Raw genomic sequence first — 27,333 nt, 5'->3', positions numbered from 1 at the left:
TGTCCGGTATGCTGTAACGTGTTGCTTGCGAGGGTCGACGTGAGCGATTATGGAACTGGCCATGACACGTTTCCGGACCGTTGACGCCCGGAAACTTGGGAACAGGCCTTTGATTCTACCAGGGCGCTCGCTCATGTTAATTATCGATATTGTGGGTTTCTCCAAAGGCTATCTCGTCATCAGTCGGTGGAGCTGATGAAAGTGAAGAAAGGTCCGACTTTCTATTACGCAACACTAGAATAGAAAGTAGAATTAGAGGAGAAGAATGGGAGAGAAAGATAAGGATATCACCGAGATTAGATTAAGGAATACATCGATAAGAAGTGATGAGCTAAGTAATACATGGATGGGAAAGAAGAAAATCAAAGGAAACGGAGAGAAAAAGTCTACTTCCGATATCCAACATGATCATCCCGAAACAGACGCTCTTGCCGAGTAGCGGCGTCCATCTCACGGCGGGAATAAGCAGGATTCCCAGGGCCATGGGGATGGATATTACCCCAGCTTCTGGGCACGCGGGGAGGGGGGTTGTCCGGGGGCTGTGATTGCGAGGGGCGGCGAGGCGAAGATCAGCGCTCGCGATAGTGGCGAGCGGGAGGAGGAGCAGGTGGACCAGCGAGGGCGGCGGGAGCGGCTTCAGCCGGCTCCAGGGACGGAACAGTCGAATGCTATTCAGGTTTGTAACTTTTAGTATACATGAACACCAACAGTGTGTGTAGATGGGAGTTAAGAGGCAGGAAACGTACATGGATCACGACACGGCGACCGGATTCCTCCAAACGAGCCCGCAGACGAGCCTCCACGAGAGCCTCCACACGAGCCTCGAACTGAGCCTCCATGCGACCCTCCGAACGAGCCATCTCTATCGCGTGCTGGGCTTCCATGGCGCGGCGAAAGCGCTGGAAATCACACTGATTATTGCCAGCGCCTAATGTATCAAACTTATCAGTATCTCATCTAAACTGGAGTACGGATCAGAGAACTCACGATGTCCGGATCAGTTACAGTCGTAACAGCACCCAGGAAGATGAAGAACCTGCAGAATGAAATGATCTCTTGTCTCTTGGACGTGATCGAGTGTCAGCGTGGGAAGCGGACCTAGCATTGTTATGGAATTTTATTCTTACACACACGAATTCTAAAGGGATCTCCTCTCCATATTAAACAAGACTATTTCAGTTTCTAAATCCCCCTTCATCCATTTTGTAAATGAAAATTTCAAGCTCTCCTGCACTTACAGCACCAGTTTTGTCTCGGTGGTTCGCATAATCTTGTATGGTGCCACCCTTGTCCGTATCTGGCGATCTTATGAGGAGTATTCGACAATGCAACCCCTCTACCGGGGTTGCATCGTCGAATACCCCCTCTATCCATCAGCTGGTCTCCGGCTCCAATAGGCGTCATCAGACTCCTGTCCGACCCAAACCCTGATAAACCAGATCGCCCGATGCGTTTGATGACCACAGATTACTAAGAGCGTAAGCCAGAACTGCTCGCATTTTGCTCTAACTTCTACTTCAAGCCGAATGACTAATGGATAATATCCATGTTTATGTTCGTCTTCGCCCTCAGGCTGCCATCGCTCTAACTTTTCCGCCGTCGCAGAAGGTCAGCAGGTCTACTAACATTTGCTTTTCCTCCTTCAGCTACGCCGTGAAAAGCTACCAGAAGATTGAGAGGGCGATCGAATCCGTCTCCCTGGGCGATAACGAGAAAGTGGGGGACTACGAGGGAGTGAAAGCCTCTACCGGCACGAATAAGATTGCGAGCTTGGTTGCAACGATCAATACGGTCATTAACAAAAACATCCAGCTGAACAAGAGGGTGACTTCAATTGAGGTCAAGGCCCAGGCCACTTCACTAAGTCCCGGGAGAGGAGCAGGTAAGCAGGTTCGACTTCTCCAACGGGAACAGGGTCATGGAGCGATACGTGATGCAGGTTAACAACTTGGACGCCCCCGTGAGCCTCGCCAGAGGCTCAAAATCGTTCGCGAACGTGGACAGCAACAGCAGCACGAGGGCGAACGACTTCGCAGGCGAGCAAGCTGTATTGCTTTTCACGGAAAACCTTTGCCATAGCACCATACGACGTCAAGGCCTCCGAGAACCGGTCCACTGAGTTCCACCAGCTGGTCAACATCGACAACAATCCCCACCGCAAGCGGCCGAGCCTTCCAGAGACCAAAGAAAACCCCAAAAAGCGTCGGAAAGATGGAAGCCGAGGATTCCAAGCAGGCCAACGGTGGGCGAGAGGAGAATGGAGTGTCCGTGAGACAGACAGGGCATATGTGCGTGTGCGCGAGGGTGGGTGTGTGTCGAAATTGACGAGTTGAACGTTTGTGCAATAATGAAAACGGCCGGGAGGAGGTGAACAAGAGGTTCGAGGTCCCATGGGGATGTATCGACGCAACTGGAATGTGTTCCGCGATGGATCTGGAGGGTGTAGACTTTATGATGGCGTATTCCAGAGATGGGGCGCTCATAACCATAGGGAGGTGACCAGGATGTTAAGCTTTGCGCCTTGAAGAGAAGATTCATGCTTCAAGAAAGTGAAATGGGCCCTTCCTAATTGAATGGTTCTAAGTCAAGATGGTAGGTCGCCCGCGCCGGAGGACTGATTTATCAAATGAGCTGGCGTCTTGTGGTGATCGGTCTTGGTTGAAACCATCACTTGGACCGGCTTGTAATCCACTCGGGTTATTAAATGAAGAAGACTGGAATGGCACACAGGAAAAACAGTTGCTTTGGTTGCTAATTTGCATTGTGTGCGGGAGATGCGGAGCTCGAGATTGGTGTTCGTGAGGGCTCGCAGACTGAAAAACCTTCCGAATGTTGCGGATACTGCTTGGAGGTGACTCGGGCTCTCAATTTCCTGAAAGCTTCGGGAACGGATCACAAAATGCCAACGTGCAAGTCGTCTCATCTCATACTGTTGCATCTGTCGTCGAAATATATAACAAATGGGTTTTAGTTGTGGGGGTTTGTCGCGGGTCTTCAAGATTCACGTATCACAGTCGGCACGTGGGACCAGCCCGAATTTAATCTGATCATCCCGGAGAACTGCATGAACTCGCATTGGATGGATTCAAAACACTGCACATCGCACTGATGCATCCTTCAGGCTAAACATGTGTGGGGTGGAAAATGAGAAACGTGACTTCAGTCAGCAGACCTGAGCACCAGGGCAGAAATTCAGCGTTGTTGACCAGAGTCAACTTTTTCTCTCACCACCACACGCTCCATCCAAACCATCACGGTTATACCGATTTCTCATCCAATTCTACTATAATTCATCTGAATCTACTATAAATCACCCGAATCTGTCAAGATGACTCGACCAGAGGTTGAGAGTACTCGGGTTTTGCGAGGCACCCTTTGCGTGGCCGTGGGGCCCACTGAAAAGCTGAGTACCTCCCCCAAACAAATAGCATAGTTCGAGATGAGGGTATCGTCACTGATGAAATGACCCAGGAATTGATGAAACCTGATGGAAACCGGATGAAACGAGTTGCCGAAGATGAGGACACCGGTGAAAGTAGTCGAGCGGTTTGCCTGCCATTGCGGGATGTGACCAACACACTGGGAATAGAAAAGGGTACGGAGATCAATAAGTCTGATGAAAAGAAGCGCCAGCGGACCATGGATGTGGCGGGCAGTGGTGATGATGATCATGGAGTGGGAAAAAGGTCCAAGACGGTGGTGGATGGAACAAGCTCTGTGGAATAGTTCGGTGCGTCCGAATGTGTCGATGATCATGGAGAAGGAGGAAGCTTGAAGCAAGTTGCGAGAGGAAGAAGCTCTGTTGGATCGTTCTGTGCGTCTGAACGGGTTGGTGATGATGGTGAAGATTATGATGACGATGACGGCGAGGATTATGAGGATGACGACGACGCAATTGAGGGCATCTATCTCGAGGAGGGTGAATAAATCAGTGAAGACGTCGTTGTACCTCTGTGTGCCCTACCAGAAACTGTCGACCTCGACCACTTCTTGATGGGGATCATTGAACGCACATTGACGAAGCCAAACAGCCCGCAATTGGAACGGATGTGGAAAGAGACGTGAAAAGAGATGTGGACAAAGCACGCGGAGGAGGCGACGGCACTTCCATGGTGAAGCCCCCTACTCATATCGCCATCGACCATACCGTCTGGATATTGGTCAACGCAGTTCCACAGAAAGTTCAGGCATTCTGTGTCAAACCACAATGAGACATCCCCGAACTCTTGCCGTTTGACATTGTGGAGCTGGGGGATGGAACCCTCATTTTGTACGGCGATTTTTGTGTGAAACACATTCTTGATGATGAAGATGAAATGGAGGCATATGCCAGGTATACTGGGCGCCCTCCAAAGCGTATGAGAGGGTACGAGAAGGGCATTGAGGCAGCCGGTCCTGGCCCTCACGCAGTGCGGCACTATCGCTATGCTTCCAGCGACGGAGTCGAGTCGAATTTCCGAGACCTGACTATTTTCCCTTCCGGTACCGACGCTGCATACGAGCCTATTTAAGAGTCCATCTTCATAGTCCGCCTCAACACCACTCAAGATCGCATCGGCTATTATACGATGTATTCGCCGAAGGCATCATTTGAATTGGCAGCATCTATACGAGAAAAGCCACAGCTACCCTCCATCACCGCCATGGCAAGGTCTCAACGGAGCGTGGTCACTGTTGCAAGGAGTCCCCAGTGGCAGTATTTCGCAAAGTCCATCACCTTGCGTGAACTGCGGAGATATGACGTATCCTGTTCCCGTAGCTCTGCGGCTCTTTTTCAAGTCCATCGCGTGATGAAGTAGATGTGTAAAATCAGAATTCTCGGTCTATAGCTTGCTGATGTTCGCCACTAAGAAAATGATCTCACTCCATTCACCACCGACACCACATACACCTGCTAGCGCAAAGGACAGCAAAAACGCCATGATGGTCCTTATCAGATGACGATCAATTTTCACCGTCAATGGACTTTGGAACAAACTGAGTGGACCAACGATCATGTATTTCAATAGTCATTGTAGCCCGCAAATCGTTCGCGAGGATTAACAGTACATGAAATTAAACACCGACACACACACTTTCTCTGTTTCATCTCTGTCTTCTATTGTCATATCTCATCTTCCAAGTGTCGTCACTTCAACGGATCCCACACCTTGAATTCCCACCCGCCAACCGAGGAATGCCTTTTACCAATGCCAATCCTCTTGGTAAGCCCCGGTGGTACCCCATCAGTCGTAAAGATATCATCTAAACTCCTTATAGGCACCCTGGCCTGCTCGGGCTCCATGCGGTCTGCAACCAGCTGCTTCACGCTCAGTCTGGCACGAACTTCTTCGATGTCCTTGATGCGGGTAGTAATCAAGGCTGCTATGGTAAGCCAGATGCCCATTCCGATCATGACGCCCACGGATGCCACGAGAAAGTAGAGCGGCGCGGTGGGGACTCGTGCAACGATTTTCGTGGTGCGCTGCCAACCATCAAGAATCGGCGACGCCTGAAATGACCCGGAAACCGTCGACAGCAGGACCCGACTATACTCGAGCGCAAATGCGTTGGCCATGTCCTGTGTGTTGTTCGCTAGGATAGCACCCAAATCTGCGGCAGCGCGGAGCCTGATCTCCCCGGAGTTGAGGTTGCTCTCTGCCGCCATGAGCGCTGTACTCACGGAGCGATTGCTGGGAGTCGCCGTAAAGTCCGTAATGGAGCCGTTCACGGCAGTGTATGTGACATCGTTCACGGTGGTATTACAAAAGAAAAGATAGCCGACGCCGCCGAACTCTTGCGCAATGACCCCCAGGTCGTTATTCTGGATGAGCTTGAGGGCAGCACCGGCGGAAGGGTCCGTGAAGCCTCCAAACCCGACGTAGAACGGGTTGCTGATGGTTTTATCCAACGATGAGGCGTTCTGGGTGCCGGTGGCGTCGGTGAAATAATGCTTCGAGAAGTCCTCGCGCGGACCATTTACCAATCCATACCAAGCAGTATACTTGGCACAGTGAAAAAATGAGCCAGCTCCCGAAGTGATGTTAGCACGACTAACATCGCAAGCTGCTGTGGCAGACTGACACTGTGTAGAGGCTGAGAAAGAGGTGGCGGTGAAATCGTGTCCTTGAAATCTACCGTTGCTAGGGGATCCCGAGGAAGGCGTGGGTGCCGTCAGTGCTATCGACGACATTCACGCTTCTGGTCGTGGAGATGTTGTTGAAAACCTCGAGTGTAGTGATAGGGTTCAGGAAGTACCCGCCTCTGATACTTGGGGAGAAGGAGCAGGGGTTATTCCACTGATCGTTGTAGGTATTGTCCTGGGTGGTGCAGTTGGAGTTGAGAATCATGCTGTATACGGCCGTCTCGCTGCGCAGGGGGCCAAATTGGGTGAATTCGGTGGGATCCGTTTTGAAGTGTAACCATGTCTCTCCCACGAAGATCAGACCTCTAGTTCATAGCCATTCTTAGTATCATTTGGTATCTCTGGGCGCTGCAGGGGAATATCTCCTACCCGAAAATCAAGGTCAGGCAGGCAATTCTCCCCAGATTGAGTAATTGTGGGGGAGGGTTCGTCTGCTTCTGAATCTTGCTGAATCGAAACTTGAGCCACCGCCAGACACTGAAATACCCGGCATTTTCGACCAGGTCCAGTGTCAGGTAATATTGGAAGGGCGACAAAAGCGCGTCCGAATCGCCATCTCTGGTTTTGGTGAGCACTGCCGAAGCTAATGGGTACGCGGCTAAGCCGACGGCGACACTGGTCAGGAATCCAGCAACCAAACTCGACAGTGATGCAATTTTCATGAGTATTGTCGGGTTGATGTCGACATATAATGCTCCATGGTCATTCTGCTCGACTCGGTAGTGATAGATCAGGCCGAGAAGAACTGCAACGAGGGCAGCCAGAGGAAGGGTTAATATAAGAAATCCCAAGAAAATGTTCGCATATTTGCCGGTGATCCTTCGGGGTGGTTCCAAGTAGTTGGTTGATACGGTAGCATAAACCGGAGGAGCCATCGTGGGAGAGTCGTAGGATTGTGTAAGACTGGTTCAGCTCCGTAGCCAGTGGTGGGCGCTGACTTAGGCTCTTATGAAAGCCTTCCAAAGTCTGCCTCGTCGGCTATTCTTGACATACTTGCGAAGGTCCTGCTAGGCTGGCATAAGCTGAACGATCGGTCAAGTAAGCCCCATGGCCGAGAACGAAATCGGCTGGTGGCTGGGCGGCTAGAAATGCGCGATCTCTCTTTGCAACCAATGACATCCCACATTTAACGAACCTCGAGGCGCAAAAGGGTCCAAACTAGTTGGAGGCACACCCGAAAGCCAATCGGCCCCCGGGCACTATGCATTAGCGCCATCACGTGCAACTCCTGACAGACCAAGCATGAGCCAAGGCCATTCAGGGTCCAGCATGCAAGGAAATTCTTGGAGCTGAGGCTGAGCAGTACACTTGAACGTAGAGCAATGGGATCATGGAAGACACACTAGCTAATGGTTGAGCTACGTAGGTCTGGTTGGAAACGAACATATCATTATCATGCATTAAATGGCTCAGCTAATCATATAGACCTACGCAAATTCTCACAAAGAACGTGTAAATGCTTAGTATCTTTTGGTTCTACCCGAAATAATCCTCTTCGCTATTCGCGATCGCTTTGAAGTTGATCGGTATTTTAATGTCGAAGGAAGTCCATGATTCCTATCCGCTGAAGCTCTTTAAATGTTTAGTCTCTCACACAACCTATCAGGAGTCCAGCTAAGCCTTCTAGAATGACCATGGGTAACGTAAACCTATACATACCCATTTAGGTATTGAACTATACAGTGACGTGTAGGTATCGTTGGTCGGGTCATGGTCAAAACCCGATTGGTTTAAATATGTTACTAATGCTGCTATAAGCTAGGTATTTGTCAGGTAATATTTTGTTTTAATCTATTATATCACGTACTTACGCTATCTAATATCGATATATCAAATAAAGCACGTCAAAAATAGTCGTGTTAAGAAATCGGATTAGTGACCTGTGGTTCTGGGGGTAGTATACACAGATATATATCTCACTATAAAAACATTCGGGCAAGGTGTATGTTGACGAAGCCTGTTTGAATTGGGAGAAAGCCTATTTATTGTGCTGTAGATGGAAAATGGCTTACTATCTACCCACCGGCATAAAAATATTTGCCAAATCTCCAATATTATCTCTATCGAAGTCACTGAGCTGGGCCCCGTAAAATTCATCTGGTACAGTATGCGCGAGTACCGATCCCACAATTCTTGCTGAGGCTCGTTACCTCCGAGGGAGACGAGGTCATCATCTCGAGGGTTGATTATGCTGAAGCGTATGACGGTTCATCTCGATGCACTGAGGAGCGTTTCCGAAATTGCGAGCTTAGAAACGAGCAGCTTGCGGCATAGTATCAGAAGAACATTGGTAGACCTGATGTTATTTATATCACGTGGCCCTTTTCCAATACAGATCGATGTGTTCGCTCTGCACTATTATCCTGCATTGCATAGCAAGGGTTCGATGGTTCCTATTCGTACGCTTGGTGTGCTGATCAATACCTCAGCCAAATGACTCCTCGCTGGAGCCGACCGGAGATCCGCCCCTGATACGAAACCTCGAGGGAGAAATCGTACTTTGACGGGATATGATCTCATAATGGCCGGTGAACGAATACCTTAGAATCTTCCACTGTGCCATTCAAATCGAGAAATTACGGACACGGATCATGAGTTTACCTTGTTGGCCGTGCCAAGCATGCCGACCACGGGGGACGGAACCCTTGAAACAGCCCGCTCCGCGGTTATGGCATCCAGGAAATGGCAGTATTTAAGCGCTAGAAAATACGGCCCACAGCATCAACTATCGATATATAAACAAACTTCATTGATACGCATCCTTTAACACTCCTACCAAAGCAATCCAACCAAGATGGCTCCCATCCATGTTGGCTGTCCGGTTTACGACTACCAGGCGATCGACGTCGTTGGACCCTGCGATCTGCTCAATTCCGCGAGTAAGATGCTCCTGGAGGGTATCAATTTTTACGCCCCCGTGAATCCGAAACTCCTGGAAAAGGCGCCCGAATTCGTCTTCCACCATATCGGAGAGACCATGGAGCCGGTGCATCTGCTTACAAGCTCTGTAATAGTGGTGCCTACGGTCGCGGTGGACGACGTCCCCGAATTGGATATACTCATCGTCGGTGGGGATAACCCTGCAGAAACAAAGCTTCCTCCAAAATTGCAGGACCTCATTCGCTGCCATGTTGCCTCTGACAAGTTACTGTTTACGACCTGCACCGGAGCCGCGGTTGTTGCAGCCACTGGCGCTCTAGACGGCAGGAGGGCCACAGTCAACCACTTCGAGTACAATTGGGTAAAGAAGAGATACCCGAATGTCAAGTGGACAAAGGAGAAAAAGTGGATTGTTGACCGCAACGTTTGGACTGGGAGTGGAGCTGTGGCGGGGATGGATATGGTTGCCCACTGGATTAAAGAGACTTATGGACTGGACCTGCTCATCCAGGCGGCATTGTCGCTTGATTATGAACCAAGGGACGTTGACGGACTGTTCAATGTCTTGCCCCAGCGATACGATTTGACTGGAAACAAGATTTCCACTCATGTCTTTCCTGATGAGATCTGAGGTTTTCAATTCTGAAACTGCAGTTTCGCGGATTTGAGGTCTGGAGCTTGGATAACTTGTCAAAACTCTAAAGATGATGAACCTGTCATGCTAGAAAATGTATCCATCAAAGAAACATCGCACCAAAGCTTCTCATCTTCTATATTCTGGACCTCCGTAGCAATAGCTCTTTGTAGTGTGGGTAGATTCTGAGCCTGGGCGACGGGACGGCTCGAATACCGCACTCCAGGGCAGCGGTGCAGCACTCGAACAGATGAGGCTGTATCATTCGAAGACTTGAGCTCGTGGTGAGCATGGCGGCTATCATGAACCTGTGCGAGATTCTCTTTTGCCAATGCATAGGATGTTCTTACACTTCCTATGATCTCGGGCAACCTCAAAAAGAGGCTCTTGGTGGGTATTTGCCTATCTGGCAATGGCTCAATAGCCTGCAGATGAGACAACAGTATATCGATGTATTCCTGTAGATCCAAAATTTGCTGTGCAAATTTCACGTCCCACTGGGGTACTTCTGGCAGTCCCACGGACAACCTATATAGCACAAAGACTGTGAAAACAACCTGACACCACGCAGAAAACGGTAAGCTACCTTGCTCCGTAGCAGGGAAGGCGAAAAAGGAATCAAGATATTCTTTCGCAGAGCCGACGCAGTTGATCAAGTTCCTCATGACCATTGGATGTGCAGATAAGATGGTAGAACCTTCCTGCGCCTTTGTAGACGATGGTCTTCTCTGTCCGTAGCAGTATACCAAGCCCATTTCTTGAATCCGAATTTTGACGGCATAATAACCGTTGATCAGCAACACTAAAAATGTCAAGTCAGCTAAATTATAAGCGCTCAAAACTTGAGAAATTCCTACCCTGATTTCGAAGATCCATTGATAGAGACGACCACCACTCTTCTAACAACGTCGTGAATCTTTCAGCATGGATGTATAACCGAGGACTATAAATGCCTTCCGACCGATGAGTCTCACAGACGTCCTCAGTGAACTGTAGCACTTTTGTCATTGGGTGTATCAAGAGGTCTGTCTCAAATTCTGGTTGTTGCTCCAACATCATCGCGCATCGAAGCATACCATTATGAAATTGAAGATTGTTGGGCTTTCCCGAAGACAATGCTATTCTAGTGAAGTCAGCTCAAGCATATTGGCGCTTGTTACAGAAAGGGATTGGCACCTTACATGTTAGACATGTAATAGCAGCCTAGATAAGCACGCCATATTTCCCGGATATAAGGATTACTCAGCTCGGTTCGTGTCTCAACCAGCTCGGCAGCCTCTTGATCGAGATGAAGGTCAATGACCATACTGATTGCGATTTGTAAGTACTGGTATGCTTGTTGACTCCCTGGAACAAAGTGGAAATGGAACCTGATATTGATAAGCTTGATGTTGCCTCCGAGGCCGACAACTTAAAAGTGACGTGGGAACCGGGATCGTACCAAGCAAGGTGGACAAGTAATCCCTGGAGTAGGTCTAGATCCTTCTCGCCGGCCATGACAACCCGCTGGCTGAGGGATTCTTTAAATTGTCGGATCAGAGCGTCCTGAAGATGACAGTATTTCGAGGAGGCAGCAGTAACAGCTGCAAGCAGTAGGAATGGGCGCTCTTCAGCCATTGATGCAGCAGTACAGGAGTATGGAAGCCGCACAAATGGAAAGTAGGACGCCATGCCGCGGAACCTGTCTAGAAGATGGTCGAGGACGACAGGACTGAGTCCCAAGTCGGTGACCCACGCGACGTCCATAGCAGCGGATGAATTCCACGGATTTTTTAGGGTGTTTTCAGTGGAATCTTGATTCTCGCTTGACAGAGGGCCTTCGCCCACTTCAGGATTAGGCAGGTACTCTTGGCTCATCCATTCAGCTGTTTGGTCTGGCCTGGCGCTAGAATATTCAAGAATTGCAGGCGGTTCAAAATTAGTACCAAACGGGGTTTGAACTCCACAGAGGGGAGCGCTCGAGCGCGAAAGAAGGCCCATAATATCAGTGAGCTTGGACTCAAGATCGACCAATCGCCTTCATCTCCTTTCAATAAGCACAACTGACCTGTTGACTAGACAGCTCTCAGGGTCACTTACGGTTTTGCTCGTCGTGAAACTCGAGCTCGCTGTCTCAGCTCTGGAAATATGCATCGAGAGTTTGATCTGGCACATCTACTCAAATTAGCGTTGGATTTGTTTTACGGTCAGGGATGTGACGCGCACTTGGTACAAGACTGTCCTTCTCCGCGTCGAATACATTTTACCTTGAGGGCACGGCATTTTTCACACGCGGTTGTCGCTTGCTTCCGCTGAGGAGACAAGTCTAACAGAACTGCATTATCCATTGTCAGTCACTCAGATCTTTCGTGATCTTGATGTTGTAGGCTCTAAGGCCGAGGGGCTTCAATGTGCTAAGACATTTTAAGACACCACCAAATCAGGCATTCCAGCTGACAAATCCACTTCCTGCCCCTCATCTGAGTGATACGACATGAGAGGGCGCATCGGTGTTGAAAGCGGGTCTCGCCGTCTCCGAGTCATCTGGCCTCCTTGAATTTCACGATACCGACGTTATATAACATATTTAACCTGAGCCTCGAAAATACATAACCATGTCAGCTTGAGTAATGCCATAGTGTCTTGATGTGGCTGGCTAGAGTATGTACATAGGTAAACTTCGATTATTAACGTAATTCACAAGCGAGCGGATCACCTACCCCCATTGCACAATTTCAAAATTGATTATCTTAACCAACACCCATTAATTTAACTAGATAATACAATTTTACATGAAGTAATCCTATGGCCAATTCGGCCACATCCACTGCAGGTAGGCGGAGCCCTCCTGGCCGGTTGAATCGGCTGATTAGGCAGATCAACCTCCTCACGCGATACTACCTCATCAGCTTCTACTGGCTTAATTGGCTGCTGAGCTAGCTGTACTCCGTAGACCCTCTTCGATTGATAGGCCCCTTTCGTGTGCAATCCGCGTAGTCGATCGAGTGCGCTTTTGACGTTCCTTTTCATTCGCTGCGCGTAGATCAGCGTTCTCCTTCACTAATAACGCAGTGTGATGTAACGCTTGATAGTGGCCCTTGAGAATCTGATCAACCACTAAGTTCAACGGACTTGGAGGGCTTTTTGACCGCCGATCTATTAGATCTTTCATCATTTAAGCCTGCTTTTGTAGCTGGGCTACTGTTCTAGGCGTTTTTGGTGTGAATTAGCTAGATCTGCTGCTTAGTCGGCTTGATAGTGGTGAAGGCGTTCAGAGGGAAATAATTAGCTTAGAAAGCACTCTATCAGCATTAACTGGTACGATACTAGTAGCTGTAAAGCTGCTTTGAACGATATTCAGCTGAAAAGCATCTGCCCTTGCGCGTGGATAGTCTACAAGAAAATCAAGCTTATCGATATGATTACAGCTAGTACGGGCTAAATCGCTCACGAAGCAACCGTAGGCACGCTTTAGTACTGCAAAGCACCTAACATTAAGCGGTTAAAGTAAGTAAGACAAATTTAAAGGTATACAGAGTAGTATAATATTATTTTCGGCACAGATTCGATCGAATTGAGGTGTAAGATGGCTACTGTGCCCGTTAAGGACTAATAGCCGACCGTAGTTTTCTGCTTGTATAACCACTATTTGCGATAATATAAGGCCTATTGCGAATCCAGTCTTATCAAAGTTGTAGATATCCTTAGGTTAGATACCGTTCTTATCAATCGCGCGTTGCACTATCAAAAACCTCTCTTTTATAGCCTTTAGATCCTCGTTAAGAGCGCGCTAGTAGTTATATCGCCTAGAGAAGCGTGTTCGAATCTCATTACGTCGTTTAATGAAATTTGATACCCAATTGATACCAACAGTCAGCGGAGGGGTGATTCCACGCGCTGCAAGAAGAATATCGGCTATTTTTCGTACAGTAGCACGCCTAGGCGTTGCTCCACGCGAATCTTCGTCTAATTCGGCCAATTTATGCGAGTTTGCGCGTGTATTATTGCGCGATACTCGGTGATTAAGACGCGTATGTAGTGTGCTGTAGGGTATATCGTATAGCTTCGCTGCTGCGCGAATAAATTTGACACGACTATTTTTAATATCATTAAGGGCTATTAGGATCCTGCCCTCCTGATTGGCCGATTTCTGCGAAAATTCAGTGCGAATTGGTGGCATGGTAGGCGGTTGAATTAGGTAGGGTGGTAAGAAGACGCGATTTTGGGTGGGGTGATCCGCTCGCTTGTGTGATCCGTTCGCTTGTGAATCAAGTTAGTTTAGATAACAGGAAGCTAGGCAATTGGGCACCCGCTGTCCTATCAAAATCGTGTAAGCGCATCAGCGTATGATATTTTACGTTGTCTTTGAGAAACGCGTCGCTGGGTGTGGTGTTATAGCCGGCGGTGAGGGCTCGTTTCGTTAGTGGATTCCGGCTATGTACTAGGTGTGATTCCTCATCCTCGTTATCAAGAACAACTACTTCAGGGGAATGATAAAATGTAGCGGGGAACAACGGAAGCCAAAAATATGTATGGAGAACAGATAATAGAACGAGAAATAGACTTCAATATGGAAATCCACAAAAGGCAGTATTGAACGTGGAAGGTTCAAAATTCCGGGGGGGAACGGAGGTTTGCACGACACAATGTATGAACAAAGGATTAACCCTGCAGAGCTCGGAGACAACCGAACACGAGAAGAAAGGAACGTGACCTGGGATCTAACTTAGCACTAATGAGGGAGAGGCTTGGCGGGAGAGGAGGGTGTGTGTTTCTCGCTGTGTTTTTGGCTGTCAACGTCGGCGTCGCGCGGCTGTGGGGTTGGTAAAACCCTTCCACTCCGTTCCTCCATTTCAGGGCATATATCCGCGCGTACGTATATATAGCGTGTTCCACTTCCTGATAACGAGCTTAGAGCCTCGTTATGGCCTGCCGTGGCCTAATTGCCGTTACTATCATCAAGCTGCCCTCGCGGCGCGCGATTTCTGAACCGTTATGACGCCTCGGCGAAGTACAATACGGCCTTAACCGTCGTCGCCCTTAAGACAGTGTCTGTTTTACCTCTCTTACCTTCGGTTGAGGACCTAGCAGAAACGAGACGCTTCTAAATGCTTCCCGTACATTCCATAACTCCCATCGAATTTCCCTTAGTCCTAGACAGTCCACCAGCACGTACGTAACTGCTTCCTGTGCGCTGCACACGCACTCGTCCTCACTGCGGAAGCCATAGGCCTTAGCGTAGGTAGATGATCAATTGTGACCGGTGCGAACCTGTGCTAATAGGTATACGCAGGCTCCTATATAGCCTTCGTGCGTAGGTGGCCGGCAGGGCCGTCGATCTTCCGTAGATAATTGCCTTTATTGGATGACCTCTATTCCTACTCTAACTGAAAGGATACTCTACAGTATAAGCTAGTCATCTTGATTTTATATATTTTTCGACGAAATACTTCGTTAGTATTGATAAAGGATCTAGTCGGATAAATTTACAGTACATCATTATGATTATATAATTCCGTACATAAACATAGGCAGACCAACCTCATATGACAGTAATTCTTCTTTTTCAAAGTTCGGAGACCCTTTACCATCTTTCTTTATATACTTAGATGCGAATTGTCCCTTAGTGTGATGGTATAAACCCTGATGTTATATAAGAGCTAGAGTAGGGCTTTAAAATCCAGGGTACTACCCCAATCCATAACGGTGTGCAAGACCTACAGACATTTAGGGAATATAAGACATTAATTATTGTATAAGAAATTATCTTGTGTTTTGGACTACCTACTATAGTATTTCAAGTGCATATTATTGGATGCAAGTTATAGCACACTTCTAGGTGAATAAGTAATATTCTATATACCCTTTAGCTAATGCCCTTTATATAGGGCATTTCCTTAGAGCGATAAGAGTATTCTGACATATCAGACTATGTGTCCGCACAGAAGCATTACCTAACTATCAGGCTGCTCGTAGTATGATTTGCAATGTATAATTTCCTTCTATTTTGAGAGCTCTCCTAGTGTCCTTTCATATTTACGTTTCTCAAGTGCAAGATCCTCTTGTAGCTTGAGGATCTGTTATTTCAGTCTTATAATGTTATGCTTTTGAGTTCAGTATCAGGGAATAGCAAGATTTGGTTCTAAGATAACCTACTAAAAAAGTAGACTGGATATTTCGTGTTTGTTGTTTTAGAGAACTTTTTCTCTTGATAGCTTCAATTGATAAGTTAATGAAAACTCCCTTAAATTCCACAAAATTATAGCCACGTCTATATCGAGGGACTTTATAGGTCGGCAATTTGTTATAATAAGCGATAATACTGTTCCGCTTAGGGGCATTCTTCTAATCTTGATATTGACCTATTGTGTCGGAGGGAAAGGGGAATCAAGAGACTGACGATGTTTTTTCTATAACGAGCAGAAATAGCTTATGTAGTCAAATATTTATTGTTCTTTGGTTATCTATGAATAACAGCTTAACTCAGAAGCATTACCAGAATTCACGCTTTTTATTGTATGCAATAGCTTGCTAACAGGCAGATAGGACTGTTGGATGATAGACCTGGAACTTAGTGTTATGTCAGCATGGATCGGAAAGGGATTTACTGGATACTAGCATAATTGATATATAGTGTAGGCTCTCTTTTGGCGTGTGGTAGGTGTGTCGGTGAAGCTTTACAGCAAAACCCTGCGCTTTTCGGTTTACTACAGAGAAATATGTTCGAGACTGATCGCTTATTAGTGTTGTAAGAAAGGGTATACCATTGAATGATCGGCCTTTATAAGTACCCAGGTCGTTGCATTGGCCTCAAGATCCCACGGGAACGCTCCGCCGAACCAGTGAGAAGTAGGGCACGTTTGGTCGTCCAAATCGTTCTACGAGTAGAGATTACAATCTTTCCTGCTATCTGGATGAACCTTCAATTTTCTTTTCCTTTTTTACCCTGCCATTCCCGGTCGTCGGCTCCTTGTCCATCTTCTGGAAATATACCCTCTTACTCCGCTGCCGCCATCATCTTGACTTTGCGTCTCTGATTCGCCCAATCATAAATGCTCCAACTGTGCAACAGAACTGATGCCTTTCTACTTTCGATACAACTCACTGCCCGACCATGCCTAAGACTGAACCAGATGCGATCATCTAGTTTGATAGAGGCGGCTGTTCCAAGCAGGCATACCAAAGTGTGCGCTTCTGGAGCGGTTCTCATCCACGTATCCATGCTTCCACAGGATACCGCAAATCGCAGCCTATCAACAAGAACTTGTAAAACGTCCATGGAGAATGGAGCAAGATATTCGTGGTCGTCAAGAAACAATAACCAGAAAATCAGGGCAGCCATGTGGCAAGCCTGAGTTATTGCCTCGGTGTCCGATTCGAGAAAGTCGTCATTGGGTTTTTGCCCGGTATATTGGGGCTCAACATACAACAACAAGAGACCTTCTAATTTTGCTGCCCACTTCGCTCGGAAACGGGGTTCATCTGACCCAAAGGAGGTGACGGATGCAATCTCTCCAAATATCTCGATTGTGCTAGGGGAGAGGTTATAGTAGCCTCCTTTCTTACTGGCTGCTCGACGGAGAATGGCGCAGATGAAATAACTGGGGGGAATAAGAGGAGTTGGAGGGATGTCTAAGAATGGTATGTCGAGTGTGGAGTCCATAATAATGGCCTCGGAGAGAACACCTCTGCAACCAGGAAACAACATGAGAAACCGCTTATCGTCGTAAGGAATGACTTGTAGTTGGAAATACGTACGCGGTGATAACCTCTGACAGGAACGTGCCAAGGGTGAGGTCCGCGAAGCTGCCCTTTGCTTTGATCATTTTCATCAACGCCATCTTGTGAATGGAAGATGATCCTTCCTCACCAGAGGCGGCCTGAATCGGTCAGAAATAGCCTATAGCCTGGGGATGGAGACACTACTGCAACAAACATACCGAAAGAAACACTAAAGTTGCAACACAAGCCATGAGAGACTCGCTCAATACTGCATCCGGGTCATAGAGTCTCTCCTGGAGCAACTGCAGTGCCACGGTTTGGTGATATAATGTTATATTGCTACTTTCGGCACCTTGAAACGCATCCAGATGGGCTGATGCGGCATAAAGAGTAGTGTGGAATGCACAAGGGTCACCGAGCGCGTGTTGGATCCACGTCGCCCTAGAAAAAAACGCGATACTCCCGTGATCGACAGGGAGCGGGTCCATCCCAAAAGTCTCAACGACTGTTGAAGATAACAGTAAGCACAAATCTTACCGAAAGATGTTCAAAAACAGGATCTGCACTATCAGGTTGTCTCTACTTACACGAATGAATAAGCATACGCATGTGGGGTTGTGACTCGACTGGGCTTGGTAATGCGCTATTCAACCGGCCGATATCAAGCGAACGAAGAAAGGAAGCACTTGGGCCTTCGGCCACGAGAGCCTGCTTGGGATAAACACAATGAGGATACAGTCTGTTGACATTCGTTAGCTGTTTAAACAAGTTATTAGCTTCACTACCACCAGTGATACCTTGAACATCGCCCGCAGGTTGGCCATTGTCTGTCGCATTTTCGTTTCCTTGAGCAACAATTGAGACACGCCCCACTAGCCCTCGCTTTAGCTGAGGCTAGGGGTACAATCGCTGCTTGACTGACACTGTTTTGATTGTACAGAGATAGTTCTGGCTGTTGATCCATCGTGAGATATGGCAACTTGGGACAGCGTAGGCTTCTGTCATCTTTCACATTTTCCTGAGCTGACAAACGCGCAGCCGTTTTGTACCAGCACTGTCGTTTTTGTCTGGCAAAGGTCAGCGAGTTTATGGAGACAGCAGACCAAGAGTACTCACTTGAAACATGCCGTGCAGCTGGGAAATAGGCGATCGCATTTTCTTTTCTTTTGGGCGCAGGATAAGCAAGCGTATTCCGCAAGCGGGTACATCTTGGGCGTGACAGAAGCAGATTGGACTCGAAACTCGACGATGGCGAATGTCGAGAAGCAAAGCGTACAATACAACCTACAAGATGCACCGAGTCTTTGAACGTTTGATAGGAGGTTTATCAGCAGGACAAATGCAACACCCCTGTCCCTTAGGGAGCGGTCAGAAAAGTGTTTCCTATTTTCTTAGCTTCAGTCAGCAAGCTTGGACCCGCTTCCTCCGGCTAACCAATCAGACATTATATCGATCGGAGGATCCACCAATGGCCCGATGCATAATTGTTGGGCCTACCAGATAAGTAGACAAGGAGGCCGATTTTCAGTAAGGCACAAGGGGCTCGGAGCTTCCTTGGCTGACCTTTACGTAGGAAGGCGTCAACCCTTGATGTTTACTGAGACCTCGTTTGCCTGTTCACCTCTCAAATTTCAACTCGGTAATAATCTAAAGAAAATTAGGTTCTTCTTGAGTCAAATCAGAGAGCTTCTTTCCGAATCGAGGGGTTCGGCTTGCCGTTCGGTCGCGTCCCGAGGCGCTGGACCAGCATATGTAAACCGAAGCAGACTGCAGACTAACATTGGGGTGAAACATACGATTGGACCAGCTCCGTCGCCTTGATTCTGTGTCTGTTGCATTTTCCATAAAAGGCAGTAGCATTACTAAGCCAGATATGCTCTAAGTTAGCCTACTAAAAGCCAGTCTTCTGCAACCCCCAAAAAGGGTCCGACTATTGAACTCCAAACCCCCAGACCCCAACCCAATCCCTCAAAAATCTCAAAAGACCTCCCAAGTCGCATAAACTCAAGGTCTTGGCATCTCTAAAATCTGCGAACTAATCACGATTTAACTCTGTTTTTAAACCTGTTTTGGTTCTACTTTTCTAATACTTTATGATTTTACTTGACAATAGTGAAACTCTAGGTAAACTTATCGAACTGGATGTATATGCATATATACCGCTCGGGCCTTTCAAAATCTTCTATGCTCTGATTGCTTATGTTATAATACACCTAACATGAGATTATTCACACTTGGGTGCCTCAGGCTCCAAGCCAACGGATCGGCGGCCTTCCGGCAGCTATACGCTAGCACGTTATCAGTACCAAGGGATCTTATGCAGGGGAGCTCCCTTTAGAGGACTTCACAGAACCGCGTGTTCTACCCCGCTTCCCCTCTATGTTCAAGGGTAGATCTCCCCGTTTTAGACGATGAGACTGTATATAATCCACTCCCCATGAAAGAGCTTCACGCTCCTCAAGATACAGTTTTTGACCTTACGGAGCAATCTGACTTGGTTCCTTTCTCCTACCTGATTGACAGGCCTCTATCCTGACTTATAGAGTATATTCTTACAGCTTAACATTTTATGAATTGACTGTCAGGAGTGGCTTGAATTGATGAGCGACCACCGCGGTGTGGCATTAATTATAATCGATGAGAGATGACCAACCTTCATTTCAGAAAGCATAGCGGTGATTTCTCCGAATGGTCTAGAGTCAGATTTCGTAATCTAGGAAAATATGTTGCAGTTCTAAGCCGAAAGGAAGGATTAAGTACAGGTTGCTAGTAATTGTAGAGGATTCTATCCATATCCTCTCAATGACAGATTCTCTTGAGGGTCACAAAACTCCCGAAAACTACCAGCTTCAGTCACATAACTCTTTCCACAATGCAACTCCTCTCTGTATTTTGTCTCCTTATCCTTGCGACTCCCACTGCAAAGTACTGGAATATCAAAATTTACAGTGACACTACCTGCAAGAATTACATCAGCTCTTGGAGCGTTGGTGGCGACCCGTGGACTTTCGGTTATAACTACGATATTCACTGCGCAAAGGTTACCAATGGCCCCGATGGTGGATCCTATCAATTTTGGTCGGACGATGGGTGCCCAAAGGAGCTTGGAAACTTCGTAATAACTGAATAGCGTTCACTACTTCGGAGCCTAATTTTTGAGCGAACAACTACTATGTAAAATTTTGACTGGTCTCGACTTCATTAGTCAATGGGCTCCCTATAATATTTCGTGTACTGGCCACGGCACAATGTTCTATTGTTCCTCGTGCCCAGTACAGTGGTGTACATACCAGCGCGTTGGAAACGCCTTTGAACACCCGATTTCAAAATTCTCTTGCTTCTTCATACTTATTGTTGGCAATAATTCCCTTACCGTCATGGATTTCGACCTACTCGCACAGATTCTGTGTACGGCGATCCAGTGATGCTGCATTCTTCATGAACTCGAATTCTGAAAAATAGCTTCAGGGAAGGGACGAAATGGTGGCAAGCGCCCAGCGGGAATGTTGACCGTGCCGATCGTTGCCGAGTCAGGAATTTGTAGAGACCCCGTCCCCACATCAGCCAAGCGTTCGGTCCGCGGCGTCTAGTCTTGTAGTGATGCCAAGCACTTGCTGCTCAGGAACGAAGCCGCAACATCTGAGATACGTCCTGCTCTATATATGAGAAGTACCAAGGTTGTTGAAGATAGGCTGCAGTGCACACTGGAAGGTTGACGAGAGTGTAAAGAGGATGAAATTGTCTAGAAGGGCGAAGAGGTCTAGATAGCTACGAGTGGGGCCGCTCCGCCCGCTTGGCTGCCACGTGACCCACAATCTATTTCCAACAAAGGTGACTGGAAATCAACGTGGACTTCACGTTGTATATATATCCTCACGCATTTCCTCAAGAAGAATGATCAAGCTTCCTTTACATTTCAACTAGTCTCAGAACTGTCAGTTACTCCACGGCGGCTGACCTGGGGCGACTATTAAGGAGCCAAAATCACGGCATGATTTCACCGCATACCTAGATCTTTTTCACCTCCCTACCAGGCTACCCTGGCATAGTCCTTACCAGCTTTTCCAATCAATTGTAAAACCAGGTTCAGTCACCATGCTTCACACTTTCTTGTCTTATTGTAGACAGCAGTAAGGACGCCCAATATTTCCACTTTACTTTACTCAGCTTAGTTCGTGTCGTCCTCCAGATGATTCTCAAGCCTTCTTGACAACATTTTTCTAAGAGAGAGTGAGTGCTTTGGATGATAAGTCTCGTAGATCTCCAGTTTCGCGAATGACCGAGATTGGGCTAGAGTCAGGATTTCACCATTCCAGTTCCTTTCGCATCCAGCGTCAGATTTTGGATCCACCGTAAGATTTTAAATACAATTTTCAGCTACTGAACTGTATATCTGCCACACCACACGCGGGTATTAAGATATTCCAGGCACGACATTTCTCCTTTCTCATCTTCCTTTTCCTTGTTTGCTGCTATTCTCCTCCTTCTGTTCAACACCGTTCATTTGGAGGATCGCTAACTCACAATGTCGGTTTCAAAGGAGGAGCAACCTAAGGCCGACGTGAACCTCACTAACCACGAGGAGCCTCCAAATTTCTATCCCATAGGCCCAAAACTCATCCTCATCACTATCAGTTTAATGTTGGCCGTCTTCTGTCTCGATCTTGACAATACGGTATGATTTAAACCCCCGTGGTCAACGATTGCAGCGCGTTGACAAAATCACTCAAGATCATAGCCGTTGCTATTCCTCGCATCACAGCTGAGTTTCACGCGCTCGATGACGTTGGTTGGTACGCGTCGTCATATCTGTTGACAACATGCTGGCCAATAAAAAAGGGAATGACCCTAAGATAGCTTTTCAACTATTATACGGAAAGTTTTATACGCTATTTCCGGTCAAACAGGTTTACTTGACCGCATTATTTTTTTTTGAGCTGGGTTCCCTCATTTGCGGCGCTGCGCCTAACTCCACTACATTTATAGTTGGATGTGGTATCGCTGGCCTAGGAAGCGCTGGCATGTTCAGTGGCGCCTTGGCCACCCTAGCGCATACAGTTGAGCTTGAGAAAAGACCAGTCTTCTTCAGCACGCTTGGTGGCATGTACGGCCCGGCCTCGGTCGCTGGACCATTGGTAAGATGTCAGCCTATTGGAACATTCAAAAATGCACTTCTGAAACTTCTCTAGCTAGGTGGTGCATTTACCGATCATGCTTCTTGGAGATGGTGCTTCTATGTTTATCTTCCCTTTGGTGGCGTTACAGCCATTGGACTTCTTACTCTACTGAAGCTACCCCCGAAGGCAAAGACTCAGAAGACGCCCATGGATATAATTTTGCATTTGGATCCCATTGGAACAGTCCTTTTCGTCCCCGCTATTGTTTGTCTACTTCTCGCACTTCAGTAGGGTGGGGTGACTTACGATTGGTCGAGTGGCCGTATCATTGCCTTGTTCGTGGTTTTCGGTGTCGCCATTACTACATTTGTCGCGCTTCAGATTATCCTCGGAGATAGAGCGACGGTGCCTGCCGAAATTACACGTCAGCAGACGATTGCATTTGCCTCTTTCTTTGGTATTTGTGGGCGGGTCATTTTTTGTTATGATCTATTACATTCCTATCTGGGTAAGTTGCATCGCCCCTCTGATGGGATGCTATTTGTTAACTTGTTGATAGTTTCAAGCTGATTACGGAGTAAGTGCCGTACGATCCGGCATCGAATCCCTCCCTATGATGCTATCTTGCGTTTTTGGTATCATAGCAGCGGGTGGATTGACGACCCGTTTTGGATACAACTCGCCCTTCTTCATCGCTAGCAGTATTATCATGTCCATTGGAGCCGGTCTTATCACTACATTTACAGTCGATACATCTCAAGCTAGATGGATCGGATTTCTCCTTATTTATGGCCTTGGAGGTGTGGCTGCTCAGCCGTGCTCCCTTTGTCTAAAGTGTCCATTGGGACCGCCATTGTTTTGTTCCTCCAGCTCCTTGGCGGATCCTTGTTCGTCGCGGTCGCGCAGAACATTTTTGCTAAGGAGCTTATCAGTAACCTCGAAGCCCTCCATATTTCTGGCTTTTCCTCATCCGACGTGATAAATGTGGGAGCAACAAAAATCCGAGCTATTTTCAAGGAGTCTGAATTGCCAAGAGTACTTGTGGCTTATAACGACGCGCTAGTAAAGGTCTTTCAGCTTTCTGTTGTCCTCGGTTGCTTGAGCATTATCGGAGCTCTGGGCATTGAATGGAAGAGCGTGAAGACTAACAGGGCGGATGAAAGGGCCGGTTGAGAGAGTTTTGACTAACTCATGGATTATGCAACCCCAGGATCGACCTTATACGGTACAGGGGCCTCTGGATAGAATCTGGCATTTGTGGTGCCCAGGATCTCTAGGCTTTCCCTAGCAGCAAAACTGAACAAAATTAATCAGCACTGATCATGTCAACCTTGATACCTACTAAAATTTCCTGGCACATTTCACCCCGTAGTCTAGAAACATTTGCGACCAAATCCTTAAGCTAATTTTGAGTTTTGAGTTCAACCCATTATTAAGTAGCGAGGCGGAGCCAATGACGGGCAAAGTATGTTCTGTGTTGGATAGCACAATTGGCAATTGATAGCCTGTGGGGTTTAGAGAGCTGGGCGACATGACAATCAAATGAGTCTATGATTCTATTCGAAATTTCTAGGCCAATCTCTATATTGCTGCTTCACCAAATCAAGGGGGCTTTATTGAATTTATTTCAATTAGCTTATCGATGATATTAATAGTTCTCACAGACACAACGAAATCAAATAGGGTATGTCATGTGTCCAAGGTAGTTCGAGCATCGTATAGCTGAGTTCTATTCGTAATATTTTCGGATACTATGTTCAATATGAGTTCTGATTCAATACAGCAGTGTCCATTGTATACCCAGCATTCTTGAGCTCGGATGCATCACTCGGTTCTCATGGGTGTTCTTGTTCAACAGACAAGATAAGTGCCTCCTCAGACGGGCCCCGAACTGTGATTGAACATTGGAATGGAGCTGGATGGCTAATAACACCCGGCTCAAATCTCGGGCTCTTTACGATAGGATTTCCATCCTGTGTAGCGTTGCTAATATTGAAAAACCGCGAGGGTCTGTGCTACGTTTAGGTAGACTGTTTTATCCGCTAAGAAGTGACCGGGATATATACGGCATCCGAATCCAACGGCGATGGAGCGCGGGTCCAGTTCTGGAATATGCCCCTCTATTCCTAGGAACCTTTCTGGGTTGGAAACTATCGGGTCAGAGAAGATATTTAGGTCGTGTATCATAGCCGTTCGTACAGTGTTAGATCCTTAGGCTAGCAGAAATATATTAGACGAAATACCAAATATTAAGTATATTAATAGAGCCCTTAGGAATAAAGTAACCTCCCTAAATATCATCCTTAGTTGATATATGAGATACTCCTCTAGGCCCAACAGGGGGCTAGCGCAAGACCTCCTTGACTACAGCATTGATGTAAGGAAGACAAGAGCGATCCGCCATTTTGGTAGCTGTCTATACCCTAAACCTCGTTCAATTGCATCCTGTGCTCTGTGCTGGATATCTGGAAATAAGGCTATAGCAAGGAAGAAACATACAACAGATAAGACAGTCTAAGTCTATCAGCGTCTGACGAAGGGAGGGTAGAAGGTATGTTTTTTTTTTTCGCACTGACCGTATCAGCACCCCCAGTGTAGAGTAACACAGTATTCTATTTTGCGATGAGTTCTCGTTCCGATCCCGGCTTAGGAACTCCCTGTGTTTTGAAAATATTGGCTAGGTATGATAGTTTATATATACTATTACCTAGCCGTGCCTTGACAAATGCGTAGGGACTATCTGCTATACCTGTCCTTTGGTCCCTCTATCCCTTTGCTGTGCGCTAGAAGCCTGCCCCTAGGAGCTATACCAGGATATGTTTCACTATCTGTATCAGGCTTAAAAGTCTTCTTGAAAAGGGAAGTTAGTCGTAACACTTATATACGGGGATAAGGTCTACTATCCAAGCTCCAGGGGCTGCGGCTTTGACGAAGTTATCGAGCGCCTTGTTAGTAATATACTCTAGATGGTCACGACCAAATAGCTCAACGTTGTAGCTATAAGCGATATTCAGGATAATAGCTCCTGCTTTTCTAGACGTATTAAAAGCTTAGTCCGTAATCAAACCCCCTAGCAACGCAATAAGCCTCACGTTTTTATGTGCCGGAGGAAATTATTTAGCTCCGAAGAACTCGCAGCAAGAAGCGGTGTACTTCTTTCTCTCGAAAAGAGTTGAATTGCATTACAGCAAACTCAGATTTGATCGATAGCTGGAAAGCTTTACGATAGGCACGAAATCTCTCAGTATGGCCTTGGAAAATTATGCCGTCCTCCCACCCCACCCTATTCTTAATCGTCAGTTCCTGTATCGATAGCAGGCAAGCAATAGCTACTTAGATACTCACATCTCCGACGCAAAGACTATTCTTGGTCTTGACGAGTGAATCGCTGAGCGTTTATTTAATAGATCCACTGCCGGTTCCAGAGCATTGACAATAACGATTGTTTGCCCCAGTACTTCCAGGGAACTAACTGGGTTTGAATCCTGATAAGTACAGATTTCAGGACAGGGGTACTGTATATCAAAGCCAAATCCACATTTGACAAGTAGGGTAAGTACCGTAGACCTCTTTATGCTTCATCCAATACACCCATTCCCGCTCGCCTTTGGGGGGCAAATCCATAATGCTGCCCAAGATTGGTTTGCGCTGAGGGCCTGGTGGAAGAGGACCGCGCAGCCTCCTACCTAGTAGCGCTCTTTTGAAAACATAAAGAACCAGTAAAGCCAGGGACAGAATCGCTATCGAAGGAAAAGCCATAGTGCCTCCGATAGTGCGAAGGCTCTCGAGTACAGCGAAACAGAGGACCCGGCCAATAATTTTTACCTAGCAGGATCAGCGACAAAGGGCTTCTTTCTAGGTCCATTTTATAATGTCTCCCATGTGATTATTTTGCTTATTTATCATATCGCCCGCTGCGGAGTCATTCTTCGGGGCCCCAGAGAGTTTGTGGCACAAGGCCTAGCTACATTGGGGAGTTGTATATCCCCTTAAGTTCTGTTGATTAGATAACGGGCCAACTTTCTTAAACGAGGCCGTCAACTATTATTCATCTCGGTCCTTTATCGGCTGGTTGGTGGGGTCTATCTAGTATCTCTTGATAGCTCCTTTTGCTGGACCGAACAGAGTGATCGGGCCCTTTTGCTGTACTCCACATTGCTTGATCGGTGGTAAGCCTTCGCTTCGGAAAGTCTTATCTGTGCGGTCGGGTTTACAAATGAAGCCGGTAAGAAGGGCTACGGAGTACATGCTGCGGAGTACATGCTGCGGAGTACATGCTGCGGAATCGATAGCCACATCGGGATGCACGGCTTTTAGATGCTCTATTTGTCTAGGTCAATGTAGCAAGTGACTTTCTGATAGCAAATCAGACTAGTCGCCGGCATTCTATCTCCGTTCAAGCTTGTTGCACTATACGAACTAGATGGTAAAATGATGATAGATTCCTCTGCGTCTGGCTAATGCAGTCACCTTCAGTAGCTGCCCGAGACCCCCTCTGGATAGGTTTTGGTTCGAATGCTGCCGATATTCTTAGAGGTCCAGCTATACACCAGCTTGCCCAGTATGAATCTGCTCCTGTACGGCCAATTTTGGGATATCTATTGCTCATGACCCAGCCAAGAAACCCATCTAGACAATCTAAACAAAGACAAACCTAGGTCGCTCCTCTCTAGGCAAATAGCAACTCTTTAGGCCACCCTTTGAAATCACAGCTAGCGAACCTCCACCAACGCTGTTTTTGTACATATACATCCATCGCAGGACCAATTCGAACATATAAGGAATTAGGGGAAAGTTCTTCCATACGCCATCTCCGAATGACTTGTCATGTGATATGATGCTCAGTAGGAAGATGTTTATCTGAAATGCATGCCATT

At 47.1% G+C, this 27,333-nt stretch overlaps 13 protein-coding genes across 13 annotated transcripts; 8 read left to right on the top strand and 5 right to left on the bottom strand.

Moving 5' to 3' along the window:
* Positions 1-133: 133 nt before the first annotated feature.
* On the top strand, positions 134-932 carry N7473_006557 (uncharacterized protein; the record flags this gene model as incomplete). Its single annotated transcript, XM_057152497.1, has 3 exons — positions 134-151; positions 440-676; positions 720-932. 3 exons carry the CDS (start codon positions 134-136, stop codon positions 930-932), a joined length of 468 nt encoding a protein of 155 aa, XP_057006835.1.
* A 601-nt stretch (positions 933-1,533) lies between these two features.
* Positions 1,534-2,333, top strand: N7473_006556 (uncharacterized protein; the record flags this gene model as incomplete). The annotated part of the gene is made up of 2 exons (XM_057152496.1): positions 1,534-1,882; positions 2,005-2,333. 2 exons carry the CDS (start codon positions 1,534-1,536, stop codon positions 2,331-2,333), a joined length of 678 nt encoding a protein of 225 aa, XP_057006834.1.
* A 995-nt stretch (positions 2,334-3,328) lies between these two features.
* Positions 3,329-3,927, top strand: N7473_006555 (uncharacterized protein; the record flags this gene model as incomplete). Its single annotated transcript, XM_057152495.1, has 3 exons — positions 3,329-3,407; positions 3,434-3,699; positions 3,727-3,927. 3 exons carry the CDS (start codon positions 3,329-3,331, stop codon positions 3,925-3,927), a joined length of 546 nt encoding a protein of 181 aa, XP_057006833.1.
* A 389-nt stretch (positions 3,928-4,316) lies between these two features.
* N7473_006554 (uncharacterized protein) lies at positions 4,317-4,511 on the top strand (the record flags this gene model as incomplete). Its single annotated transcript, XM_057152494.1, has 1 exon — positions 4,317-4,511. One exon carries the CDS (start codon positions 4,317-4,319, stop codon positions 4,509-4,511), a length of 195 nt encoding a protein of 64 aa, XP_057006832.1.
* A 617-nt stretch (positions 4,512-5,128) lies between these two features.
* N7473_006553 (uncharacterized protein) lies at positions 5,129-7,028 on the bottom strand (the record flags this gene model as incomplete). Its single annotated transcript, XM_057152493.1, has 3 exons — positions 6,494-7,028; positions 6,177-6,429; positions 5,129-6,064 (listed from the first exon to the last, which is right to left on the bottom strand). Exons 1-3 carry the CDS (start codon positions 6,997-6,999, stop codon positions 5,129-5,131), a joined length of 1,695 nt encoding a protein of 564 aa, XP_057006831.1. The 5' UTR covers positions 7,000-7,028.
* Positions 7,029-8,918: 1,890 nt separating this feature from the next.
* Positions 8,919-9,635, top strand: N7473_006552 (uncharacterized protein; the record flags this gene model as incomplete). Its single annotated transcript, XM_057152492.1, has 1 exon — positions 8,919-9,635. One exon carries the CDS (start codon positions 8,919-8,921, stop codon positions 9,633-9,635), a length of 717 nt encoding a protein of 238 aa, XP_057006830.1.
* Positions 9,636-9,694: 59 nt separating this feature from the next.
* On the bottom strand, positions 9,695-11,965 carry N7473_006551 (Zn(II)2Cys6 transcription factor; the record flags this gene model as incomplete). Its single annotated transcript, XM_057152491.1, has 6 exons — positions 9,695-10,440; positions 10,496-10,761; positions 10,820-11,008; positions 11,080-11,655; positions 11,718-11,792; positions 11,844-11,965. 6 exons carry the CDS (start codon positions 11,963-11,965, stop codon positions 9,695-9,697), a joined length of 1,974 nt encoding a protein of 657 aa, XP_057006829.1.
* Positions 11,966-16,520: 4,555 nt separating this feature from the next.
* N7473_006550 (Zn(II)2Cys6 transcription factor) lies at positions 16,521-18,669 on the bottom strand. Its single transcript, XM_057152490.1, has 6 exons — positions 18,456-18,669; positions 18,137-18,406; positions 17,927-18,078; positions 17,558-17,844; positions 17,376-17,497; positions 16,521-17,305 (listed from the first exon to the last, which is right to left on the bottom strand). Exons 1-6 carry the CDS (start codon positions 18,545-18,547, stop codon positions 16,615-16,617), a joined length of 1,614 nt encoding a protein of 537 aa, XP_057006828.1. The 5' UTR covers positions 18,548-18,669; the 3' UTR covers positions 16,521-16,614.
* Positions 18,670-20,211: 1,542 nt separating this feature from the next.
* Positions 20,212-20,469, top strand: N7473_006549 (uncharacterized protein; the record flags this gene model as incomplete). Its single annotated transcript, XM_057152489.1, has 1 exon — positions 20,212-20,469. The coding sequence occupies one exon, from the start codon at positions 20,212-20,214 to the stop codon at positions 20,467-20,469; it is 258 nt and encodes an 85-aa protein (XP_057006827.1).
* Positions 20,470-21,864: 1,395 nt separating this feature from the next.
* Positions 21,865-22,155, top strand: N7473_006548 (Sucrose symporter plant; the record flags this gene model as incomplete). The annotated part of the gene is made up of 2 exons (XM_057152488.1): positions 21,865-22,014; positions 22,078-22,155. 2 exons carry the CDS (start codon positions 21,865-21,867, stop codon positions 22,153-22,155), a joined length of 228 nt encoding a protein of 75 aa, XP_057006826.1.
* A 4-nt stretch (positions 22,156-22,159) lies between these two features.
* On the top strand, positions 22,160-23,629 carry N7473_006547 (Sucrose symporter plant; the record flags this gene model as incomplete). The annotated part of the gene is given in 5 exon segments (XM_057152487.1): positions 22,160-22,474; positions 22,529-22,720; positions 22,748-22,964; positions 23,023-23,256; positions 23,271-23,629. The coding sequence occupies 5 exon segments, from the start codon at positions 22,160-22,162 to the stop codon at positions 23,627-23,629; spliced, it is 1,317 nt and encodes a 438-aa protein (XP_057006825.1).
* A 662-nt stretch (positions 23,630-24,291) lies between these two features.
* N7473_006546 (O-methylsterigmatocystin oxidoreductase) lies at positions 24,292-24,643 on the bottom strand (the record flags this gene model as incomplete). The annotated part of the gene is made up of 2 exons (XM_057152486.1): positions 24,292-24,429; positions 24,458-24,643. The coding sequence occupies 2 exons, from the start codon at positions 24,641-24,643 to the stop codon at positions 24,292-24,294; spliced, it is 324 nt and encodes a 107-aa protein (XP_057006824.1).
* Positions 24,644-24,820: 177 nt separating this feature from the next.
* On the bottom strand, positions 24,821-26,215 carry N7473_006545 (uncharacterized protein; the record flags this gene model as incomplete). The annotated part of the gene is made up of 8 exons (XM_057152485.1): positions 24,821-24,921; positions 24,956-25,113; positions 25,206-25,306; positions 25,342-25,489; positions 25,549-25,617; positions 25,650-25,739; positions 25,802-25,928; positions 26,017-26,215. 8 exons carry the CDS (start codon positions 26,213-26,215, stop codon positions 24,821-24,823), a joined length of 993 nt encoding a protein of 330 aa, XP_057006823.1.
* Between the last annotated feature and the right edge of the window lie 1,118 nt (positions 26,216-27,333).

Source organism: Penicillium subrubescens (genome assembly GCF_028828155.1).
Source record: "Penicillium subrubescens strain IBT 31985 chromosome Unknown utg000005l_segment0_segment0, whole genome shotgun sequence".
NCBI lineage: Eukaryota > Fungi > Ascomycota > Eurotiomycetes > Eurotiales > Aspergillaceae > Penicillium > Penicillium subrubescens.
The sequence above is the reverse complement of the archived record's forward strand: the minus strand, read 5'-3'. Positions and strand labels throughout refer to the sequence as shown.

What these genes read in the sequence shown, in the direction of transcription:
- N7473_006550 (XM_057152490.1), bottom strand. Translation starts at nt 18,547, where the DNA reads ATGTACCCGCTTGCGGAATACGCTTGCTTATCCTGCGCCCAAAAGAAA. An exon ending in CAACTTTAGTGTTTCTTTCG is followed by an intron (nt 17,498 to 17,557) that starts GTATGTTTGTTG and finishes TGACCGATTCAG; the next exon opens with GCCGCCTCTGGTGAGGAAGG. An exon ending in CTGTCAGAGGTTATCACCGC is followed by an intron (nt 17,306 to 17,375) that starts GTACGTATTTCC and finishes TCCTGGTTGCAG; the next exon opens with AGGTGTTCTCTCCGAGGCCA.